We start from the raw sequence: 24,277 nt of genomic DNA, 5'->3' as shown, positions 1-24,277 counted from the left end.
GGGCTGGGAGACCCAAAGGTCTGGTTGCAGATGGGACCTTCTCAGGCAAGCCATGAAAGGCAGGTGTCTGTACAAACGGAAGCTCGAGCTCCTCCCCACCTCCAAGTGCTAATACTCGGGGTCCTCGCAAATCATCTCTGTTTCCAGCAGGAGGAACAGGGGCTGAAGGAGGACAGGACTCTCTTCAGGACATACAAGGAGTTGGGATAGAACGGGACTAGGACAGGGATCTTCCCATCACATGGCAGTGATCAAGCATCTCCATCCAACTTTTTTTTTTTTAGGGCCACACCTGCAGCATATGGAGATTCCCAGTCTAGGGGTCGAATCAGTTGGAGCTACAGCTGCCAGCCTACACCACAGCCACAGCAACGTAGGATCCAAGCCGCATCTGTGACCTACACCATAGCTCACAGCAACACCGGATCCTTAACCCACTGAGCAAGGCCAGGGATCGAACCCACATCCTCATGGATGCTAGTCAGATTCATTTTTGCTGCGCCACAGCAGGAACTCCCTTCATCAAACATTTATTGTCTACTGTATACTCTCTTTATACCTTAGGGTACAAACAGAAGCCAGGATTGCAGTCAGGATAATCAGCTCTTTCAGTGACTTAATGCTGTGACCCTTGGCGAGTCACTACCCCACTGGGAGCCTCATTGTCTGTAGAATGGGGGTGGTATAACTCCAGAAAATAAAAAGCACCTTTATACAGATTTAGCCCAGCAGCTGATTTCCCTGAGAAAAACGTTTTGAATGTGTTTAAAGCTCATTTATCTTCAGTGTCAAAACTTAGAGGTATAAACAAACTCAAGATATTATATATAGCAAATTAATTTACATTTCCAAACATGCACAGTGCAGCATTTTAGACAAAGTAAATGGTCTCACTTCAGCTTTTACTATTAAGCATAATCCACATCTCAATCTTGAATATAAACGTCGCAGTATATAAGCCCACTGAGAATCCTGTGCACAAATACAAGTTCATAGAAATCTGATTACAAATATAAACACATACATTGTCATGACCTTACGTGTTACAACAGCTTATTTTTCTATTGTAATTTTTAAAAAATCCTAGGAAGATATTTCAATGCACAGTCAACTGCTATGACAGGGTCCATGACTTTGTGCCTTTAAACCTTACTTTATGGATTGTAAAGCATCACACCAGGCATTTTTTGGAATGAAAATTACTAAAGTCTCAAGACTGAAGAGCTACTGTATAAATATTCCCATTCTAATACGGTAACAAAACTAGTCAACTCCTTGGGAGTGTGTTTGGGAGGCAGTGGGGCCGACAGGTGGAGGTTCCTGCTAGTTTCAGAAGGCCCACAGGACATATCCAAAGGTGGCCAATAAACTAGGGTAATTTTTTTTCATTTTCTAATTTACTTTTTCTTTTTTTTTAATTACTCAATGCATTTATTACATTTACAGTTGTACAGTGATCAAAACTGGGGTAATGTTTATACCCCTGTTGCAAGCCTAACACTGACCTTACCAGTGAGACTTCTGAGGCAGCCAAGACTGGGCGTGTGTTTGGCCCCAGATGCATGAACTCCAGGGCTGTCTCGAGGTATAACTACGCCTTAAGAACCGCTCGGTGCATGGAGCAGCACCAGGCATGGGCTACGTGCTTGGGAAACATCAGCCACTGTTGTTCCTTGTGAACACAGGTGGAGGCTAGCTGCAGACCGGGCTCTCCCAGAGCCAGGCAGGGCCGGAGATGCCGCAGCCCCAGGTCTGTCCCTCTGCCAGATCCCTCCACTGTGTGCCTGGGGAGCCTGCATTTCTGGAAGTTGAGGGGGGCACTCACATCCCCATTTCCCCCTCTGGACTGGGGGACCCAGCGGGGAGCATGTACACCTCTTCACGCACGAGATGCGTTTCCGCACACCCGAGGCCCAGAGTTAAGGTGATTCTTTCCCAAAGCTGCTTAGTACAGCCCTGGACAGTGAGATCAGAACCAGACCCTGGGCTCTCGCCAGCCCCCACCAGGATGTAGGTTTATGCACGACCCTTCCTCCCAGCAGGACAGAAGTTTGAAAAGACCGACAGCAGGGCCTTGAGTTGTGTGTCCCCTGAACAGAGCAGGAGTCAGGGGCAGAGAGGAGCCTGGGTGGAAGACACAGCCTGGCATCACATACCCTGCCCCCAGCCCACCCTCTTTGAGGGCGGGGTCTGGCCCAGTGGTAATTTCAGCTCTGGTCTAGGCCTCTCTAATTCAACTCCCCCCCTTTTTTTTTCACTTCTTTCTTTTTATGGCCACACCTGCGGCATATGAAGTTCCCAGGCTAGGGTTCGAATCGAAGCTGCAGCTGCCAGCTTACACCACAGCCACAGCAGCACCAGATCCAAGCCACCTCTGTGACCTACACCACAGCTCCTGGCAAAGCCAGATCCCTGACCCGCTGGGCGAGGCCAGGGATCAAACCTGAATCCTTGTAGATACTAGTCAGAGTTGTTTCCCCTGCACCACAACAGGAGCTCTAAACCCCTTATTTATAGAGGGAGAAAGAGACGCTCAGAGAAGCCAAGAACGCACCCACAGTAAGGGGGGAATGAATCTGGGCCAGAACTCAAGTGCCCTGATGTTGGGCCAGGGCTCTGCCCAGCTGCTGCCTTGGAGGGAGCAGGGCTTGGCTCGTCCCTCCTTCCCCACTGCCACCACAGCCTGTGTGGAGCCAGCCTCAGTGCAGCCACCTGGGTGGGTTGTGGCTGCAGATGGCAGGGTCGGGGAGGGTGTGTGGACAGGTAGGGGAGGGGGAGTATGGGCCTGGTCAGAGAGAAGCCCGGAGCTGACCTGGGGCAAGTGGGCGGGAGCTCTCCTTGGTGTGTGTGTGTCTGCTCCAGGTTCTAGGGCCTTCCTCGTCAGTCTGAGGAAGCAGAGGATAAAAATACTGTGGGAGCACACTCCTGGAGGAGGGAAGCAGAGCAGATTCTGGAATGAGTCACGGAGCCCAAGCCCTAAATTTAGAAGATGCTGAAGGAGGCAGCCACCTCCAGGGAACGCTGAGGAGATACCCACTGACCTGGGGCACCAGGGCCTCAGGGCAGGGGCAGCGTTGGCAGGCGTCCCCGGCATAGCTGTGCCCCATGGAAGCTGGCCTGTTCCAGGGAAGAATTTTGACCCCAGAATGAGCCCTGACCCAGGGCAGAGCCTCCACTCACTGACGGAACCCGTGGTGAGCCTTCCCGACCTCAGCCCTCCACAAGGACCTGAAAACCAGCCCCTGGACGGTGGGTTTCTTGGTGCTGACCTGCCCACGGCTGGGCAGAGCCAGGCTCCCCAGGTCCTGCTGCTGGCCTGGCATCCAGTTGTCAGACCCCGAGGAGGGGGCCCAGTGGGTGCGAGGAGCTCCAGCCATTGAGTGCAGGCCTCCCAGAGGGGACCCATCTGGGCCTTTGTAGCTCTTTTTGGGAGGGAGGGCGAGGCAGGGAGACAGGCTGTCAAAGCACCACCTCTGCTTTATTCCCAGCCCTCCTGGCTCCAGGCGAACCCAGACTGTTTCTTTGCCTCCGGGTCAGAAGCCGGCGGGGGGGGCGGGGGGGGGGGCGCGCACTGTCTCCAGGCTGAGGAGCAGAGACAGGAAAGAGGCCATGCCTTGGGGACAACTGCCAGACCTGGGGAAAGGCGGCTCAGGCGATAAGAACCGATAGCAGCCGTGGCATTTATTGGACACTCATTGCTTGCCAGGTGCGGCGCTAAGCTCTACGTGTGCACAGATTCACTCCGTCCCTAAGGCAGATGCAAATCCTACTAGCCTTGTCGTTCTAGAAAACTGGGACAGAGAGGGTGAGTAACTTGGTCTAGATCACACAGTCAGAGGTCCTAAACCAGACAGCCTGGCTCCCTGGCGCGCACTCTCAGCCACAGGCTGGACTGCAGAGGTGGCCATTCCCCTCTCCATCCTGCCACCTCTCCTGTCCTTCCTTCCCCATCCTCCCGTCCCTAGAGCCCTGGGTGCCACCGCCTGCAGGATCTGACAGTTTACAGAGCCTGCCCGCTGCCCCAGCCCGGTGGAAAAGCATCTTCAACACCTCGGCCTTGACAGGAAAACAGCGAGAGAGGGGCAGGGCCTTGGCCAAGATTGGCAGGGCCCAGGGTGGACGGTGGAGACTCCCGCTTTGGGAGAGCCCCGAGCCCAGATGGCCGGCACCCCCTCTGCAAGCAGGTCCCCCTCCTGCGGATGGGGTCTGTTGGGCACCACTGCCTGCAGGAACCCAGTCTGATTGCTGGGTCAATGTAACCTTCCAAATGCCCTGGAGTTTCCTGTAAGAAGCTCCTGATCAGTCTGCCTGACCCCAGGCCCTCCCTGCCACTCTGTGCTCGGCGGGTGGCCGTGGGGATGGAGGGGTCTTTGGGTGTCTCTGGAGAGGACGAGGTTGTCTGGCAAGAACTCCAGCCCTGGGACAACGGCCTCTTTTCGGGAAGCCACACAACTTGCTGTTTTTGGTTTCTTCTTATTTTTTCATCTCAAAGCTGTGCCTTGAGTGCCCTCACAAGACAGTTTCACGTCGTGGGACTAGAGGAACTTCTGGGGAGCACGTAGGATCACTCTTTGGATGGAGCGGGCAGAGGATGCACCCCCCCGCCAACCCCTAGGCTATTCTTCCTGAAGGGAGGGACTCCTCTCAGGCCAGCCTGAGAAGCTCAGAGCTGCCTGGGGACACAGGCTGGTCCAGGTGTGACATGATTTCCCTCTCAGCCCTTCTGCCTTTGCCGGGGCACCACACGTGGGGATGCCAGGGACAGGTTCGGGTTCTGGCTGGGCCTTGCGTTCTCATCTGTCAAATGGGGCCGAGGTCCCTGCATGGCCTTCCACCTAAGGCTGTTGTACATACTCTACAGAGTGAGGATGGCAGGCTCAGGTCTGGCCCAGGGCCTCTGCACCGGGAAGATGAGCAGGACATCACGTGCGTGTGTGTGCGTCTGTGTGTGTGCACACGTGCGTGCATGTGTGTGCAGCAGCGGTGACTCAGGGCTGCCTGTGCAGTCCCAGGGTAGGTGAGGGACTGAGGTCTGTGTGGGGACTGGTGTAGCTCTTAGGGGCTTTGTGATGTGGGTGTGGCAGTGCCTCGGGTGTAAGGTGGCCAGACCTTGGGACGTGTGTACTGAACATGATTTTTTGCGTATCTGAAAATCAGATTCCATAGGGTGTCCTGTGTTTTGTCTGGCAACTCTGCCTGGGGGACCTGGTGCACCCAAGCCAGCGCACCTGCGTCGGGCTTCCTGCACGAGACTGCGGCGGCGTGTGGCTGTGTGGGACTGTCACAGACCGTCGGTGTGATGGTACGTGGCTGTCACAGTGTCCCCCGGGGGGAGAAGGGACGGGGGTGACTCTGTGTTTCTCTGTGACTCCCTCAGGCTCCTGCCACTCCCTCAAGGCCGTGCTGGGGCTGTTTGCCCAGTGAGGCCCAGCAGGGGTAGGGGACCCACCCTGGGCAAACACTTGGATCCGGCTCTAGTTGGGACTGGGCGCCGAGCCTGTTGCCTATCTAACTGTAAAGGACACGTCCCTGGCAAGGCCAGGCCAGGGCTGGGGGCCTCCGAGTGCTCGGACCTGGGCCCTCCCAGAGGCGCCTCTGGAATCTCCTCTCTCCTCTGCTGCCTCCCGGTGACCTCACACAGATCATTGCCCAACCTTCTAGAACAGTGCTCCCAGGCCACTGCCTTGGATCCTAGGCGACCTGGGAACTTTCTCCACCCAACGGAAGAAGGCCGGTTACCCCCAGGAGAGGGGGGTGGGGTGAAGGGCCGGGGGAGGGGGCCTTCTCCTCATCCCAGGGGGGCGATGGAGGCAGCCCTCCGTCCGTCTGACTAGAGGGTGAGCAGGCGGGAGCATCGGGCGCAGGGCAGGACCTGGCGGCCCCTCATTGGCCAGGACACTGTGCAGGGCGGGGCCCTTGGGTGGAGGACGAATCTTGAAGCCCAAAGAGGGCAGTGGCTGCCCCAGCGTCACCCCCTCACCCTGAGAGTGAACTAGGTGGCATCTAATGGGGACCAGGGACAGAGCCTGGGGTCAGGAGCTGGGAGACCCGGGGTCTTAGCGCTGCGCTGTCCCTGCCGCCTGGGCCTTTGCTTCTCCATCGCTACAGTTAGGGGCTTGGGCCGGGTGATGTTAGTTTGGGGGACTTTCGTTCTGACAGGGACTCAGTGAGGGGAATTGAGGGGAGTGTTAGGGACCAGGTGACAGATGGCTCCAGGCAGGTGCCCTGCTCTGTTCTAACAGTCGGGTGGCGCGGCCAGGGCACTGAGCAAAGTCTGCTGTGAGTCTCTCTAAATGACCCCCTTCCCCCCTTCCAGGCGTCCTAAGATGCCAGAGGTCCCCAGATGGGTCTGACTTGTGTTGATTCGGGGCATCCCCGCCGCCGCCACCCCTCACCTCCCCACCTCATCGGCTCTCTCTCTCTCTCTCTCTCTCTCTCTCCCTCTCTCTCTCTCTCTCTCACTCTCTGAGGGGCACGTGCAAGCCCAGCACTCGCTCAGCGCCCTGGCTAATGAGTCTTCACATTCTCATGATGCCTCTCAGTCTGCGAAGCACCTTCTCTTGCTGGTACACGCTCCTGCCTTCCCTACCTACTCTGACTCCTGCCTGGGCTTGGGGTGGGCAGGCGGGGGGCCGTCATTCCAGGGCTAAGGCCCGGAGAGCCAGCTGGCCCAATCCGCTTCCCACGGAGGGGCCCTGTGTCTGGGGTAGGGGCTACAGGGGGCAGTGCGGGGTCGTGCTTGCCGGCCTCTCCCACTGTTGACACTTTCATGAGAATCTTAACAACCGTCTTATCACGATGTCGCCTTAACGCTTTTGGTTGGAACCATATGCCGGTCTTGGACAGCATATTTGTTCCTTCTACCCTTTCCCCTTTGGTTATACTCGTGGTTACTCACTTGCTCAGGGCCACACCGACACATTGTACTAGTCGTTTCATTGCAGTAATTCTCAGAGAGTAGGTATGATTATCATAGATAAACTGGGGCTCAGAGAGGACATGTCGCCTGCCCTTGGTCACCCATTTAGGAAATAGCATAGGCAGGATTTGAACCCAGGTCCATAGGGTTCAGCACTTCCAGGCTGTGGGAAGCAGGGATGGCCAAGGTTTAGGGCTCCCCTCCACGCTCCTCTCCCAGGGCCCGATCCCAGCCCTCCTAGCCTTTTCTTTGCCGCTCAGGGGCGTTTTGAGATGGGATGGGAGCCTGCTTTGATCCAGGCATGTTTGGGAGGCTGTCACAAACCCTGCAGCCAGAGATACTAAATTCCTGGGAGGGGGTGGGGGTGGGGGGCCTGCAAGGGCGAGTTAATGATGAGCAGGATGAGGAAGGCTGCTCCAGTTATAGCCTGGCCTAATCACCCAGGCAGGCTTGAGCCTAGGGCCTGGCCATCTGAGCCCATGGGTACCGGGTCGCCCACCTTTTCTGATCCAAGACCCAAAAGATTCATTCTTGGTTCATCTATATTTGGATCTGAGTGAAAGTTTGAGTTCTGCCGTCATCTGTACCTCCTTGGGCTTGCATATCTCCCTCAGAATGGCATTGCTCTAGGGGCAGGGAGGTCCTGTCAGCCTCCCCTCACTGCTGTCTCCTGCTGTCACCCCAGCCTTATCTTTCCCACCCTGGACCAGGTGACCAGCCTGCGTGTGTCATTGGGACCTAAGAAGGCAGCAGCCACAGGCCAGTGCTCCTCTCTCTCTGCCTCATCGTGGCAGATCCCAGAGGCTGTGGCTCACAAATCAAGCTCTGTGCCCCCCTCTTCGAGTCTCCCCCCCCCGCCCCCCCACCCAGCTTCAGTGTGAGGCTGTCCAGATAAAAGCACTGAAGCCAGGGGCGGAGCTGTGAATCGCTAGGGTTGAGGTGGAGGCAGGGAGGTACTTAGCAGAACTCAGAGCTTGTCCCCCTGCCACCCGCTTCCACACACCTCAGGAGTGTGGGTTCCAAGGGCTGAGGGTGATTATCTCACACTGTGCCCCTCACCCCGGACAGCCAAGCTCACCCCAGAAGCCTCATGGGGCCCTGCAACTCATTACCTCCCGGAAGGCCCCTTGGGGTCACTCGCCATCATAGCTCCCTGCTCACCCCTCCACTTTTCATTTGGGCCTCATTCACAGCCGTCTCAGAGCCCTGAGCATTTTGGGAAGAGACACGTCTATTTGGGAACTCACCGTGCCAAGTCCTTTTCTTTCTCTAGCGCCTTTAAGAAAAGCTCTTCTATCCCAGGGCTCTAGGATGGTGAGGCAAGGAGGTTACACACTGCGATAATAATAACAGTCTACAGATGGGAAACTGAGACCCAGAGAGGTGGGCAGCCAGAGCGGAGAAAGGGGCCCTGGAGCGGGTGCCGGCAGAGACCTGGGTTCTGGGCAGGATGGCCACGTGCTCACCACGTGGCCTTGGGCAACTGGTGGGCACTTATTGCGCCCTGTTAGCGGCCCATCCAGGGGAGCTCCCCCCGGGCCCTCACCAGCCTTCTGTGGTCAAGGGCCAGTCACTAGAGTCAGTGAGTGCTCAGCCTTCGGCCCATTGCCATGCTCCTACTGGCCTCAGTTCACACAGAGCAGCTGGAGATAGAGAGCAGGCACTAGGACCCAGGGGGGCAGGCAGCAGCCTCCAGGCTGGAAAGGCTGGAAAGGCTGGAAAGGGTGGCTGGAGCGCTGGTGGCCATTCCTCCCCTGTGGCTATGGCGCTCTGGCCAGCTCTGCCTGGGGAGGGACAGGGGAGCCCCCGAGTTCTGGAGCTACAAGCTCTTGAGAGCCTAGTCGAATCCATGGGAAGTGTGCGGACCCGCGCGTGGGTGTTCAGAAGGGGTGGTGGGGGTCCAGGGCCAGAGTCGCGAGGAGAGCCTGGTTGAAGCTCTCAGCTGGGAGTGAGATGGGAGTGGGGGCTTTGGCCAGGTCTGGGCAGCCTGGGAACCTTGAGGCTCGTGCTTGGCGCGGGATGCAAGCTGTGGGCATCTCTGAGTTGCTTTTGATTGTGGTGGGTGGAGTGTGCCCATCTTTGGGTCTCTGGGGTGCCTCGCGGGGGCGTCCTCTGAGTGGTTCTGGGGACTGCGCGCTGGTGTGTAAGTAGGCTGTTGCAGCGGTGTGTACCTGTGAATATGGGAGGAGGGTGGAGAGAAGGGGTTCACGATTAACTTCCAGAATCCCTCTTCTAGCACCTCCCCGCCACTCCTCTCGGAGCCCACTCGGTCTTGGCCGCTCCCCAGCCCCCGCCGGGGGACTCGTCCCTCCCGGCCAGGTCCCCTTTTGGGGCGGGCGGGGGCGGGCGCTAGGACCCGGCGGGGCGGGGCGGGGCGGGGCTCCGAGCACCGTCAGCGGTACCTCCGCAGCCTGGAAAATCCCGAGCCCCGGCGAGCGGAGCCCCCGGAGCCCCCAGCCTAGCTCGGGGGGAGGCAAGGAGGGGGGCGCGGGGCGGGGCGGGGCGGGCGGCGGGACCCACTGCTCCTCCCCCCAGAGCCCCCGCGCGGCCCCGGTGGCCAGGGCAGCGGCGGCGGCGACGGAGGCGCTCGCACCCCGGCCCCGGCGGCCCCGGCGGAGCAGCGGGCACAGGTGAGCGGGCCGGCCGGGCGGGCGGGCGCCCCACCCCGCCCCCACCGCGGGCCACGCGCGCTTCCCGCGCCGGCGCCGCTGCCGAGTTAGTTGAACCGGTCCGGCGAGCGCCGCACGGACCCCGCCGGACGGTCCGTCACCTCCCGCAGGTCCCGACGGGCCCCCCGCATCCGGGACGCAGAGGGCTGGGGTCTCTCCTTAGGGGCGGGCGGGGGCGCCTACTGGCCGGCGCCCGCCGCCGCCGCGCGCTCACCAGGGGGCCAAACCCTATCCTGAACTCTCTACCCGCCGGGACCCCGGACAGCCGCACCCGCGCCCCCAGCGCGCCGACTCCGGTTCCCAAACCGGTCTTGCAGGTCCCTGGAAGGTGGCGTCAGCATCTGCAGCCGCGTCGACGTTGTCAGAGCCTCTGCGGAGCACCCAGGAGAGCTGGACGAGGACGAGGGCCCTGGGCCTCCCCATGGAGAAGTCAGCTGCCTCAACAGAGCCCCAGGGGCCTCGGCCGGTCCTGGGCCGCGACAGCGTCCAGGTGCCCGACGACCAGGACTTCCGCAGCTTCCGGTCCGAATGTGAGGCCGAGGCCGGTTGGAACCTGACCTACAGCAAGGCCGGCGTGTCTGTGTGGGTGCAGGCTATGGAGATGGATCGCACCCTGCACAAGATCAAGGTAGGGTTGCCGCGCTGCACGTGCAGGGCGCCCGGCTCCCTGGCTTCCTGTGACCGGAGCCTCCTGGTCCTGCCACAGGGGCAGGGACGCAGACACCTGGTCGTGCACCTGAGTCTCCCGCCAGAAAGCAGGAGGAGGCGCATTTGCTGAGCAAGCCCCCCAACTCACCGACGGCCGGGCTGAAGCCCGGAGAAGGGGGTGTGGCGCACTGCGGTCCACCCCGCCAGCGCCCGGCTTCTGCATGGCGTCTACCTACTCTGGGGAGGTGGGCTGCTGCCAGGCCCCGCTTTGGAGGGTGGTCTCCCTCAGGGAGCCCTGCGCCCTTGGGAGCCCTCCAGGTCCTGACTTGAGTCATCCCGAGTGGGAGCCTAAGCCCTTCTCTCCCGGATTCCTGGGCTGGGCTTCTTTCCCCATTCTGCGCACCTTGAACGCCAGGGACCTGGTCCCTTACTGTCCAACCCCCTGCTCTCCCCCCTCCCTCCCTGGCTCTTCTCTGAGTCTCTCTTGCGGGGATTCAGGATCCTGGCTGGCAGGGCCTGAAAGCAGGGCCAGGCCGGCGTGGGCAGGGGGCGGGGGTGGGCCACCAGGTGCAGGAAGAGGCAGACTCTCAGCCCTCCTCGCGCCATCAGCCCCATGGTTTCTTCTCTTTGCCGTGACGGGGCTGCCTTAGGGCTTGGGACCCCATGAGCCACCTCCCCTGGGAGACTGGATGGGGACAGACTGGTGAAGACTGATTGGAAGCCTCAGTAGCTGCCACCTACACCCTACATCTGGCAGTGCTCAGAGCGCCACTTTTCGAGGGGGCCGCTCTCCCTTCGGTGGGCCCCTGGCAGTAGACTGTCCCTTTCCCCTTGCCTCTCCCTCCTGCTGTCCTTCTCCAAGCCGCAGACGAGTGTGTTCCTGAGGAGCAGGTGGGGGTGGCAGGGCACTGGACCCTGAGGGCACTCCTGCCCCCCCCGGCCCCTCCTGCCTGGGACCTGCTCTTGGCCTTGGCCTTAGCTCTGGCATCGTGGCCTCATACCAGGACTGGAGATGTCTGACCTTCCCTCTCTGACCTTGTGCTTTTCTGCCTCACCTTGTCTTAGTCATTTAGAGTTTAGTCCATCTGTCCCCCCGTGGCCTTCTGGCTCACCCTGTCTGCCTTCCCTTCTCCCTCTGTGATTCTCTTCTGCACCCTGGCTGTCCGACTCGCTCCCTCTCTCCTGGTGTCCCTGTGTGTTTCCCCTTCTGGGACTTCCTGCCCAGACCTGAGCATCCTGGGCCAGGGGCCCTCCCAGGGGCCTGACCTGTATCCGAGCCTGCACAGCAGGGAAGGGAAGGGCAGCTGGTGTGTCCCAGCTTGGTGCTCTCTGAGGACAGGGACGGTCCTATCCTCCTCGGCATCCCCAGCCTCCTACCAAGGCAGAGCAGGGATGTTGGTCGAAAGAAGGATGGAAGGAAGGAAGGAAGGAACAAATCGAAGGAAGGGTGAGCGAGGTTGTTGTGGAAACAAGGTCGTTTTCCTGACTGTGACCTGGGAGGCTCAAGGTTGGGCTGTGCAGGGGACTGGGGCAGGGTATGGTCCCCACGGAGCTGGCTCTCCCGGAGGAAGGGAAGAGGAAGGCCTGAACGGAGCCCCGTACTCCCGCCCTCTGTGTCAACAGGGCAGAGCTGCCGCCTCCATCTGGCTTGGTTAATGACTAAACCTGGCCCAGTCCAGGACTGGAGTTGGCGGGCTCTCAGGGCCCCTTGTGGCCAGATCAGATTTCTCAGGGGGGCTTCCTGGGGAGCAAAGGGTCTTGGAAGAACCGGGGCATTGTGGGCTGTGGCCAGGCCACGCACCTCCCTTGGGAGCCAGGACCCTGACCTTCCCTCTCAGACTGAGCGGAGGCTGCAGGTGCCTTTGCAATCCCAGCTTCATGCTGTCCTGCTGCTGGGGTGCAAGCATGGACTCCGAGGTCCGGAGAGGAGCAGGGGCCAACCCAGAGTCACACGGCCTAGTCCCTGCAGAGCTGGACTTGGCACCCAGCTCTCTAGCCTCCGTACCAAGTGTTGTGTCCCCTACAGGGGAGGGGGCAGAGGACGTGGGCTGAGCGGAGCTGGGGCCTAGGGAGGAGGCTGGGGCCTTGGTTACGGGCACCCGCGATCTCTGATGCCCTCAGCACGGCCAGGTGGAGCTCTGGGGGACAGGCAGAGGTCTCCACGCTCCCCAGTCTCAAGAGTCCAGGAATCCCGTCTCTGAAAAGAGCCCCTGCCCTGAGCCAAGCGTGTCTCTCCACCGTCTGGCTTACCCTCAGCCCAGTCCTGGGCAGCAGTAGGCTTGTCTTCACGCTGCAGATGGAGAAACTGAGGCTGAGAGAGGTGATGTCACTTGCCTAAGGTCACACAGCAGCTTTGGCAGGAGTGGAACCCAGGCCAGCCTGGCTCCAGAGCCTCTCTGCCCTTCTCTGCTTGCGCATACGTCTTAGCCAACATTCTGGCATTTGACCCCATCGATAACTTTTTGAAAGACGTGGTGTTCTCATCATCCCATTCTTGTTCGATGAGTGAGAAAGCCAAGGCCCGAAAGGGGAGTGCCTGGCCACTGTCACATGGCAGGTCTGAAGCCAGAGTCCCCAGGGATGACTGGGTCACTCCAGGAGGCTGGGACTCAACCACAGGTGCTTGTTGAGCTTTCCCCTCCCCCAGCCTGTTCTGGCCCTCCCCCCTGAGCTGGGAGGGAAGGCCAGCCTCCCCCTGGGCACGTCTGTGGCATGATCCGGGGTGGGGGAGGGGCTCTGCCTACCTGTCTACCTGATGGCTTCCCCCCACCCCCGTGACTTACAGTCCCTCTGCCCCTGGGCCAGAGGTTCCTGGCAGCCACTGTGGCTCTGGCCCAGCATTTGGAGCCAAGACAAAGGGATGTGGCTGCTGGAGGCCACCTCTACCCTTTCCCTCCCTCCTGGCCTCCCGCCTGGGCTGTTCCTGAGCCTCGCTGTGCTCTGGGCCCTGGAGAGGAGGCAGACACTGCCTCTTGAAAGGTTAGGCCTTGTCCCAAAGGCAGATGCTGAACGTGGATCCTGGGTCCAAGGCAGAGGGCAGCTTGAAACCTGAATTCAAGTCTCTCAGCGCCCAGGCCAGGCTTCCCGCAGGCCCCTGTAGCAGGAGAGGAATGGGAAACCAGGGGTCTGCGCCTGCTCCAGCAGGCCCAGCTGGGGAAGAGGCTGGGTTCTAGTCCTGGCCGTGGTATTCTCTTGCTGTGTGTGACCGTGGGCACATCCCTGCCCTCTCAGGGCTTTCTCCTTCTGTGCCTTGGGGCTTACCTGACTCCAGGAACCTCTGAGCTCAATGCCTGGGCTGGGCCCTTGGAGAAGGTTGCAGCCCAGGGGGACAGAAAGTGGGAGATGACACAGCCTGCCCGGCCCTGCCCTGGAAGCTCTTGTGCTCGGGCTCTCGATGCTACTGCAAGCCCAGCCACTTGAGGCAGAAGAGGAGACGCGGTCCCTGTCCTCAGCGGTGTCTAGACCCTGGTGGAGAGAAGACTGGCAATCCCAGGTGACCCGCTGACCCCTGCACGCGGTGGGGCAGGAGGTGGCCTGGTGGGCAGGGGCCTTGAGGGGCTTGGCGGCTGGAGCAGGGCTGCAGGGTCTCCTGGGGGAGGGCGGCTGAGAGCCAGCGGTTCCTCTTGCTACAGGAAGCTGGGCAGCAGGGGGACCTATCTCCTCTGACTTCCTGTCCTGTGGGTCCTCTTCTTCCCCTTTGGGGAAGGCGTCGGTGACCCTCCCTGACCTGTCTCGCTGTCCACCTGTTTCCACACCCCAGTCTCCTGGGTTCCCAGCTCTCAGGCCAGTACCCAGGTCTGTCCTTCTCAGCACCTCATTCCCGCCCTGGGAAACTTGGGATCATCTTAGGCATCTCCAAGGGCACGTCTCACTCTTCACAGTCTGTGGGACCCGAAAGGCCATTTGGGAAGATGGGGACAGTCGCCGGGCCAGAAGATACTTCGTATCTTCCCATGTGGCTGGGTCTTAGCAATGCCACTGAACAGCTGTGGAGGCTGAGGTTCAGGGCAGGAATTCCCTGTGCAGTCAGAGCACTGGAAGGAGGCAGGATCAGAACTCGGGCCCCTGAGACTCCAAGGCCAGCATCTCCTCGCTCCCTGGGCCTGCCTGTTAGCATCACGGGGCCCTTCCCTTCCCCGGAGCCCGTGGCTCAGAACCTACCCCTCTCTCCTGCCATGGTCTCCCCGTGCTGTGTCACTGTGGAAAGGCATCCTGGAGGGGACCCAGCTAAGCTAAGCAAGAGCCAGTCCTTTCTGTGTGACCTGGAGGTCACGGCACCTTTCAACATCAGTCTCATCGGTGGTGGCAGAGGCAGGAGTTAATGGGTTTTAGGGGTTTGTTTTCCATGAAGGTAGGTGCAGGCTGGGCCTCTGCCCTCTCTGGGGCTCAGTTTCCCCATCTCTACAGGCAGTTTCTGGGCAGGTGGTTTGCGGAGGCTGTCCTGGCCTTAGGCCGTGGGAAGAGCGTCTGTACTGCTGGACACAGAGTAAGGACGGAGAGCCAAGACCTTGCCAGTCTCTGCCATCCGAGAGGTCCCTAGATGGGGTTTCTGAACTCAGGCCGATGCCCGGAGAACCCCGGGCTGCCTCTAGCCCTGGCTGGGTCTGGGGCGGGTAGGGGAAGCACTCCAGAGCTGTCCTAGGGGACAGGCTCCCAGAGAGCAGAGCCCCGGGCGGCCAGGGTCTGGACCTTCAGGGGACGGAGCTCAGAGACAAGGAAGGTCAGAGGTGGCCGAAGGCTTTAGGGACAGCTTCCCAGGTGCCTGGCCTGGCCCGAGGCCTTAGGGGAGAGTAGAGGGCCAGGGTCCCGGTGTGTGGCCTTGGGGCAGTTGCTGCCCCACCTCAGCTTCCTTATCAGCACCTTTGAATAGCAGTGCCGCCCTCCCCACCCTCTCCGAGGGCGCTTCATTCATTTATCTCATCGCCACCTCTCTGCGGGCCCTGGGCCAGAGCTAAGGGACAAAGAGGGCAGTCAAACTCAAGCCAAGTGTGACCAAAATCAATCAACAAACAAACAAATAGACTTCTTTAGAAAACCCAGGAGTTCCCACTGTGTCTCAGCAGGTGAAGAACCTGACCGCAGTGCTCCGGGATCTGTGGTGGCATAGATTCGATCCCTGGCCCAGCTCAGTGGGTTAAGGATCTGCCTTGGAACTCGAGGGCTGGTGGTGTTTAGACAGCTAGACCAAGGTCCTAGGCTTTGGGGCCTAGAGGTCCTAAGATACCAGGGGAGGGTTTTATTTTTATTTATTTTTGTTTTCGTTTTTGGCCTTGCCCGTGGCATGCAGAAGTTCCTGGGCCAGGGACTGAACCCATACTACAGCAGCCACCAGAGCCACTGCAGTGACAACCCCAGATCCGTAACCCACTGAGCCACCAGGGAACTGCAGGGAAGGGTTTTAGACAGGGTGAGCGGTAGGAGGAAGATGCTGCTGTGTGTGTCTGGACAGACATGCCAAGGCCTGTGCTAAGGCAGGGCCCGTGGGGAATGGAGCAAGAGATTGCTCCAGAGAGATTTAGGAGGCATAAGGGGGCAGATGCTGGTTTCAGCGTGACTCTGTGAGGCGCACAAGCTCGGGTGCAGGCAGGGGTGTAGGACGGCGGGGATGCGCGGTGCCCGGGGCTGAGAAACCGGTGGGGTGGGGAGGGTGCCTCCCGTCAGGGTCCATGCTGAGGCTGGCAGAGCTCTCAGCCCCCAGCCTGGCTCTGTGCCTCCATGACCAGCTCCCCAGGCTCTGGCTTTGAAACTTTAACGAGCCCCAGCTCAGTTTCCAGCCGAGAGTCTTTAAAGTTTCAGGAGATGGGAGGAAGGAGGCGGTCCTGGAGACAGATGGGTTTCCTTTCTTCGCTGCGTCTCCATGCCTGGCTGGGCCACCTGGAACCACGGCTCTGGGCCTCATGACCCCAGAGGCCGTGCGCTCTTTAGGGATCTGGGACCTCTCCAGCTGTCCCTGAGGGGTCAGTGGCCGTGAGATGGATGCGATAGAAACTCTATTTCGGCCCTGCGCCCTTACCTTTGACCCGGGCAGGTGAAAGTCCCGCCCCCCCACAAGCGGGAGGAAGGAGCTCAGCCAGGCATGGGGCTTGAGATGTCTCCCTCCCTGGGCCTCTTTTTATCCCTGCAGGCCTGGCTTGGTTTGGCCTCCATGCTCCAGGACCCCTGGAGCTGCAGACACCCAGGTAGTGGAAGAAAGTAGCCGGCCCAGAGCTTAGTGGCGGGACCCATATCAAGTACAGACTTTCCCCCTGTTGTCAAGGAGAGCCTGGGCAGGGGGCACAGGGCAGCTGGAGCTGTTCTCTGGGGCTTCGGCATAACCGTCGCCTCCCTGCCTCCCAGCCCGGCTCCCTGTAGGCAGCCACTTGCTACCTCTGGCCTCTCTCTAGAATCCTTTTGTCCTAAAGCAGGTGAAGAGCGCCTGCTCGTTTATGGCAGGTGCCCCTCCTCCTGGGCCCTGGGCAGAGGGGTAAATACTGCCTTTGGTCTTCTCAGCATCGCCGGAGCCATTTACTCCCATCATTTGAGCTTCCTGTCACAAGCCGCGTCCAGCCTTGGTTTCCAGGGAGCCCTCTCTCCCACCTCTTAGACGCCCCTCTCTCTGTTTCTGGACCCTTCCAGGTTGCCTGGGACCTGGTACAGGGCCAGGGAAGTGATGGGTCTCAAGGCAGAGGCCTGACAGCCAGAGGGGATAGAGTTCCCCTGTGTGTCTCCAACCTTCATTAGTTCCACATGTATTTCTTGTGCACGTCCTAATGCCAGGAGCATCCAGGGACCGAGTGGCAACCCTGCTGTCATGGGTTTACGTCCCCAGGGGAGAGAAGTAAACAGGAGCAAACGGCAGAAGCAGACGGTGGCTGTGTGTCATGAGGACGGGGTGCTGGGATGGGAGTCGTCTGGCCGTCTGCATTTGGGCCTTCTGTGTGTGGAGCCGGACTGTGGCTGAGGGTGTGTGTGTCTGGGTCCTTGGTTGGGTGTCCTGTATTGAATGTGTGTGTGTGTGTGTGTGTGTGTGTGTACACGTGTCTAAGGTTGTGTGTCTGTGCCTCTGAGTGTGAGACTCTGTGTGTGTTTCTGTGTCTGGCATTACTCTGCGTGTGAGTCACACCCCCTCACTGCAGCAGAGTTGTCTCTGATCCAATTCTGTCTCCTCAGCTGTCTCCCCTGCCTGGCGCTCAGCTCTGGCTCCTCTGCTTCCCTCCAGCCCCTGCCTTTGCCTCTGGGCCTGTCCCTGGGTCCCGGAGTCTCCTCAGGGGGTGTTTTCCCGCCCTGTCTCTGATGGTTACCGCCTCAGCCCGTTTGTCACTACTTGTCCCTTTTCCTCCTTTTTTTCCCCGTCCTGGTTATTTGTTGGACGAACCTTTTCTCATGCCTCCCACCCTCTATGCCAGCCACTGTGCTGGAGCAGTGACCTGGCGATGGATCAGCCCAGGCCCTGCTCTTAAGGCCTGGAGGGGAGACTGATGGAGGTGGTGACAGCCCTTCACGTGGACTCAGGCCGAGGGAGGCCAGTGGCTGACAGCATGGTGGGGGACAACGTGTCTTGAGTGGGACACACTGGGAGCCCAGCGGGAGTCAGGTGGCAGGCTGAGAAGATCTTGGGGTGAGTGGACTAAGGGTGAGGAAGGGCTGGCGGCAGAACCAGAGTAGGGAGGATTTGGGGTTTTTTCTTTTTTATGGCCACACCCCAGGCGTCTGAATGTTCCTGGGCCAGAGATTGAATCTGAGCCACATCTGTGACCTACGCTGCAGCTGCAGCAACACCAAATCCTTTAACCCACTGTGACAGGCTGGCGATGAAACCTCTGCTTCCGCAGTGACCCAAGTCGCTGCAGTCAGATTCTTAACCCCATGAGCCACAGTAGGAACTCCAGGGAGGATGTTTTGGAGTTAGGATTTGATCCTGAACGCAGAGAGAGGCAGCAGAGGCTTTCGAGTTGGGCAGTTTCAGTATCACTAGGTTTTAGAAAGCTCCCTGCTGCAGGTGACAGATTGGCCTGGAACCCAGGACACCCAGGATGATGTGGAAGCTGCAGCCCTGCGAGCAATGACAGTGAGGCCTGCCTGGAGCTGGCAAAGAGGAGCAAGGGGGAAGGTGATGGCTGAGTGGAATCCCAGGCTCCAGGCACAGGAGGCATGGAGCCGGGTGGGCCTTGGGGGTGGATTATACCACTGTAATGGACATGGTGAGTGGGAGCCTGTGGGCCGTCCAGTGGGTGATGCCAGGAGGCTGTTGAAGATGCAGTCTCGGAGTTCCCACTGGGGTGCAGTGGGTTAAGAATGAGACTGTAGCACTTGGGTTGCCGTGGTAGTGCAGATTCGATCCCTGGCCCCTTGCAGTGGGTTAGAGGATCTGGTGTTGCTGCTGCTGCAGCATAGGTCGAGGCTGTGACTCAGATTCAGTCCCTGGCCTGGGAACTTCTGTATGTCACAGGTGTGGCCCTAAAAATAAAAAAAATTTTAAAAATTAAAAAAAAAAAGATGCTGTCTGGCGCTTCCTAGAGAGTTTTGGGGGCCTCAGGCCACTGGCAGTCCCTAAAGTCCTGGGAACGCAGAAGCAGATCTGTGTGTCAGCCCTGGGCCTCAGCTTGTTCGTGGCCTTCCCGACCCCCGACCCCCTTTCTCCTCCTGCAGGCCCACCCGCTCTTTGCTCTCTTTCTCAGCTCTCCGCCCTCTGTCTGGCTCCCCTGCCTCCCCTGGGGCTGGAGCAGAGTGGCAGGAGCTCCGGACCAGGAGGTCAGCCTCTGAGAGGTCAGAGCTGCAGAGCTGAGGCCTGAGGGGTGGGCTCAGGGTCCAGAGAGGCTGCAGGAGGCGGGGGCAGAGGCGGGAGAGGCCGAGTCACGCAGCCCCAGGGGAGGAGCAGCAGCAGAGCCTGGCCGGCTGAGCAGACTCTGGGGGAGACATGGCAGTATGTCCACCCAGCACCAGCCTCGGGGGCCACCTTTGGAGAGAAGATGGGTTGAGGGTCCCCTTCTCCTCAGTGGAGAGGAGGGCCACAGGGCTGGTCTAGTCGTTTGGCAGGTGAAAACTCTGAGCCCAAAGGTCAGGGAAGGAGACCCGGCGATGGGCCCACAGCCACCTGCTCTCTGTGTCCTTCCAGCCCCCCCCTTCTCCAGGAGGAGCTGCCCCAACAGCCGCAGTGTCTCGCATGGAGCCCCCAGGGCGTCCTTATCTGGCCACGCACTGGCCCGCCTGGGACAGAGCAGAGCCTGGTTCTTAGGCAACAGCCTCAGGGGTGGACTGCTGGTCACCCGGTTCCACCATGGTTCTTAATTTCCTCTTCTCGGCCACCATTTACAAATGGGCAGAAATCCCTCTTCCCAGGAAATTGAGAGGATGGAATGAGAGGAATTGGCAAGGACCGTAGCACAGAGACTGGCACAGAGCTGGCGCCCTGGTAACGTTTGCCGTGGGTGGATGCATGAAGAGTCTGAGGTACCCAAGGGACAGCTCCGTCTGCTCCCATCCTGTGCACTCGCTTACCTCTGGAACCACAGGAGCCCTCGCCTTCCCCCAGCCCGTCCAGGCTTTCCAGTCCCAGGCTCAGGCCAGCACCTCTGCCAGGACGCCCTTCCCTCCCGACATCTGGGTACCGCCTGCTCTTCCACTCATCCTGTAGGACCCCTCCCTGTACCTGTGTCCTTATGTTCCCTCTGTCCCTGCTCTGACCCCCGAGGGTTTTTTATGCCTGTGCCCTGGCCAGGGGTGAGCGCTCCAGCTCCCCCAGCAGCATGTCCAGACCACACGAAGTATTTCCGAGGGAACTCAGCCTCAGCCTGGGTGGCCTCAAGCTCATCTCAGCTGAGTCCAGACTTCCAGGTCCAGGAAAGGAGGACGGGGGGGCTCTGGACAACACTCTTAACCTAGGGGAAACCACAGTTTGATTTCTTTGTCTTATATAAACTCTACTGTACGAAGAGTAACAGGAATTCCAAAATGATAAACAAATCACTCAGAGCCTCGATTCCTGAGTAAAACCTTTCCTTGGTTCCTTCCAGCTCTCATTCAAGGGTGTGGATAATTTATACACAATTTAGACCATGGCACGGATACAAGTTTGTGTCCTCTTTTGTTCATACAACATTGCATCTGTAGACATTTCTCATATTGCTACAGAGTTATTAATTCCCCAACATTTCCTGCAGCTGCTCCCTGCCAGTCCTGCTCTGGGTTCTGGGGGGGCCCTGCACCTGCCGTGGGAGCCCAAAGTCCTTTATCGCTGGGCGGCAGCCTTCAAGGTGATGTATCGTTCTAACCCAACCAGGTCCTGCTCTTTGTGGTGTTCCAGGTTGTCCTCGAATGTATTTTGCTAGTTACAGATGCAATAACAGAGTGGTGAATATTGTAACAAGACTTTTTTTTTCCTCTCATTTTTGTATTTTTTTTTTCCTTGAGTATAGATTTCTGGCCCTGGGTTTTCAGGAACTGAGTTGAAAGATATGTTTTTAAGATTTTAAAAATATTTGCCAAATTGCTTTTCAAAATAGTGAAACCAGTTTGTTTTTGCTGTCACTAACTGGCTAATAGTTTTATCATATCCTCACAAGCAGAGAGTATTTATTTTTGCAAATTTACTAAGTATAAATTGATATTTCAGTACAGCTTTAATTTCCTTTTCTTTATCAGAACTATTGAAGATCTTACAGCAAGTCCCAGAATCTCCCCCGAACCTGTCTCTGGCCCCCTCCCCGCCTCACACCCCATTTTATGAGAGGATGATGGGAGAATCATCAGCCTCCAGTGCCCTGGGGAGAGAGTGCCATCCAGGAGGTTTTCACAACCACCCTTCCTTCTGACCTCCACAAAGCACTGAAGGCCACCAGCCACGGCCGAGCACGGCCTCTTGGTGGCTCACCTGTCTCTCCTTCATTTTGGCAACAGTTCTTTACTAAACTCTGCCAGGCACTGGCGACACCAAGATGAACAAGGGGCCAAGATGAAAAGGTGCATCGCAGTGTGTCCTGATGAAGCGGGGCACGGGGTGGAGGAGTAGCCTCCCAGACCAACCTGCAGAATTTAGGGACAGGGTAGGCTGCCCAGGCAGGGCACAGCCAGGCTGAAGTAAAAGGACAGGACAGCAAGGGCGCCAGCCAGGGGAGAGGTCCTGGAAAAGCAGGACTTATCCCACCTTTCTCCTCCTGCATGCCCACCCCCCCCCCTTCCCCCCGCTTCCCCTGATCCAGGTCAGTAACCTTGGAGCTGCTCTTGAGATCTGCATGGGGGAACATGGGGGAAGGTATTAGGGGTCTCCATTCTGGAGGCTCCAGAAACTCAGAGGCAAGGGCCTCTTGGCTTGATGCTGGCCTTCTGGGGCCTTTGGGAGGGGCGGTGGAGGGCCTGAAACCAGCAAGCAGGGGGTGCTGGGGGGGGACCTGGAGCAGACAGGGCAGAGGGGCCGCTGGAGCTGAGCCTCTCCTGTACCGTGTGCCCTGGGCAGTCTCTGCATCTCGCAGTGCCCGGACTGAGGGGGAGGGCGGTGTCTGGCTGTGGGTCGTGAGGGTGGGCGTGTGTAGGGCCCTGGTCTAAGAGGGAGGGCCACCTCCTCTCCCTGTCCCGCCACCCTGTGGCAGGAGCTGGGGCATTTCTGTGGGTTTCAACTTTGTTCCTTGCCCCCGCATATCCTGCCCTTCGGTATTGGCAGGAGAGGGCCCCCCTGGCAGGGCCTGAGCAATCAGGGAAAGCTTTTGGGGCCTGGGGCTGGACAAAGGGCAGCTGCTGCCGGAAGCTTTATGTACAAGTCTCATTTAATCCTCACAGCTCCACTCTGAAGCCAGGATTGTCCCTGTTTGACAGATGAAGGTACTGGGACTCGGAGCTGAAGTCCTTTGCCCAGGACAAGGCCGCAGAGACAGGATGTGGCAGGGCAGAGGCCTATCTGGCCTGACAGCTTGGGACTGCCGAGAGCCTGAGCCTAGGGGGTCCAGCCAGCCTGGTGGCAATGAGATGGCCCAAGGCTTCTCAGAGGGGGCTTTTAGGTGCAGAGCTCCAGTGCTGGGCTTTGGAAAAGCACAGCCTTGCCTTTGAGCCCAGCGAGGCCCAAGGTTGGAGTCAGGAAGATCTCTGAGCTTCACCTCCCGGGTCAGCAGGCCCTCCTGAATCCAGTGAGTGCTGCGTGATAACCATCAATTAACCAAGGCAATTTCCAGTTGCCAGTGTGTCTGGTGTGTGTTTTAGCTGGGCCAGTCCTGCCCCTTAATGAGGGGGGCAGAAAGTCCCGACACTTTGGGGTCAGGCGCACCCAGGTTCTGTTAGCCTGACCATCCATCACTGTTAGCCATGTGGCCTTAGTCAATCATTGTACCTCTCTGGGCTTCACTTTATGCATCTGTAAAATGGGGGTGCTGATACCCATCAGGGTGTTGGGAAGGTAAGAGACAGTGTCTGCACAGGTGGTGTCTGGGTGCCCTTGGCAGCTGGCAGCGGTGGTTTGACCTAAATTTCAGCCCCTGTGGGTCTATGGTCCAGGTGCTGCTGTCTCCTTTGTGGGATGATGAATTAGTAGTTTGGAGCACATGGTCATGGTTTTTGAGGTTGTAGCTGTTGTTCGGGGCTCTGATTGATTTCACAGCTAGTACCTCATCCCTGGTCTGTTTTTACTGTGGTTCTTCTGGGCAAGGGTGATTTATTTAACTGTTAACAAAACTGCTAAAATGCAGTATGGTGAGAAGTTAGCACTGGAGTTCCCGTCGTGGCACAGCGGAAACAAATCCCACTAGGATCCATGGGGATGTGGGTTCGATCCCTGGCCTCGCCCAGTGGGTTAAGGATCCTGCGTTGCTGTGGCTGTGGTGTAGGCTGGTAGCTGCAGCTCTGATTTGACCCCTAGCCTGGGAACCTCCATATGCCATGGGTGCAGCCCTAACAAGACAAAAGGCAAACCAAAAAAAGAAGTTAGCACAGATTGAGGGATGTTTTGTAGCCCAAAGGGACCCCTTACCCCTCTCTGGGGCTCGGTTTCCCCGGCGCTGCCTGAGCAGTGGTGGTGAAAGAGAGTGTCTCCTGAGTCTCCAGGGCTTTGAGGTAATCCGTGTGCCCCGCACATCCCACAGGCAAGGGTGTGGGAGAGCTGTTGTGTGAGGTCTTGGGGTGCATAGGCAAGACTTGGATCCTTCTGTCTGTGTCTCAGTTTGCTTGTTACTGCCCTGGCCATTGGCCCTCCAGGCCACACAACAGCCCGTGGACATGACCTGACTTCTTTTCCCGTCTCAGGCCAGCCATCTCCCTGGATCCTGGGAGATGGTGCAGCCCCTCTTCTCACCTCCTGTGGAGATTCCTCTTTCTCTAATGCTGAGCGCTGGGGAGGTGCCCCAGAGAAGCACAGAGCAGCGGAGGGGAGGGAGGCCGTAGAGCGAGACGCTGCTGGGGCACTGGACCCTGCCCTGTACTTATTTATTTAAGCCTCCAGGCCTTTGCACCCACCAGTCTCTCTGCCCGACATGCCCTCTGTCCCCTGTAGCAGCTCAGCTCCTTTCAGGCTCAGTTGCCCGCTGATCCCACAGCTCCCATTACCACCCTCCCGCCCCCCACCCCCGCCCCCCCACTCTCCCCAGCTCATTCTCATTTTGTGCCCCCATCTCTCCCACCATCCACCCCGTGGAGCCTCCTTGGGCAGGGCCCAGGTCTGCTTCACCTCCCAGTCCCTGCTGCCCAGTTGCAGGCCTGGCACATGGTAGATTCCAGAAAGTGGTGACTGGACGGACGGAGGAAAGAGTGGTGCCTCGGACTCAGACTATAAGGGGGCGCATGCACACGTGACCTGGTTCTGGCCCTGAGGGAGCCTGCTGAGTAATAATACCAGCCAGCCACTGTTTGGGGGGTATGTACTACTTGCCAGGCATGGGGCAACATTATCTCATTTAATTTAATCATAGCGTCACCATGACATAGGTGCTTTTATTAGCTTCATTTTTTACGTGAAGAAACCAGGACTTGGGCGGGTTAAACCTGTGCCTGTGGGAGAAGCTGGGGTTGCAACCTGGGGTTGCTGGACTCAGGCGCCTGCAGGAATCTCCCTAAGGGCCTTCCTTGCCTGTCTAGTCCCCTCCAT

At 58.7% G+C, this 24,277-nt stretch overlaps 1 protein-coding gene across 3 annotated transcripts in view; it reads left to right on the top strand.

Moving 5' to 3' along the window:
- STARD10 (StAR related lipid transfer domain containing 10) overlaps nucleotides 1–24,277 on the top strand; it is a 34,573-nt gene that overhangs the window by 1,492 nt on the left and 8,804 nt on the right. The window contains exons 1-3 of one of the 3 annotated variants that reach the window (XM_047754153.1): nucleotides 4,508–4,695; nucleotides 5,158–5,302; nucleotides 9,906–10,216. In XM_047754153.1, the coding sequence (XP_047610109.1) occupies nucleotides 10,010–10,216 (207 nt within the window). In that variant the 5' untranslated portion in view covers nucleotides 4,508–4,695; nucleotides 5,158–5,302; nucleotides 9,906–10,009. Of the gene's footprint in view, nucleotides 1–4,507; nucleotides 4,696–5,157; nucleotides 5,303–9,413; nucleotides 9,550–9,905; nucleotides 10,217–24,277 lie in introns of those variants that run through there. The other 2 variants (XM_047754156.1, XM_047754155.1) reach the window with 2 other exon arrangements.

The sequence above is a fragment of the Phacochoerus africanus genome, chromosome 11 (genome assembly GCF_016906955.1).
Source record: "Phacochoerus africanus isolate WHEZ1 chromosome 11, ROS_Pafr_v1, whole genome shotgun sequence".
Lineage (NCBI taxonomy): Eukaryota > Metazoa > Chordata > Mammalia > Artiodactyla > Suidae > Phacochoerus > Phacochoerus africanus.
The sequence above is the reverse complement of the archived record's forward strand: the minus strand, read 5'-3'. Positions and strand labels throughout refer to the sequence as shown.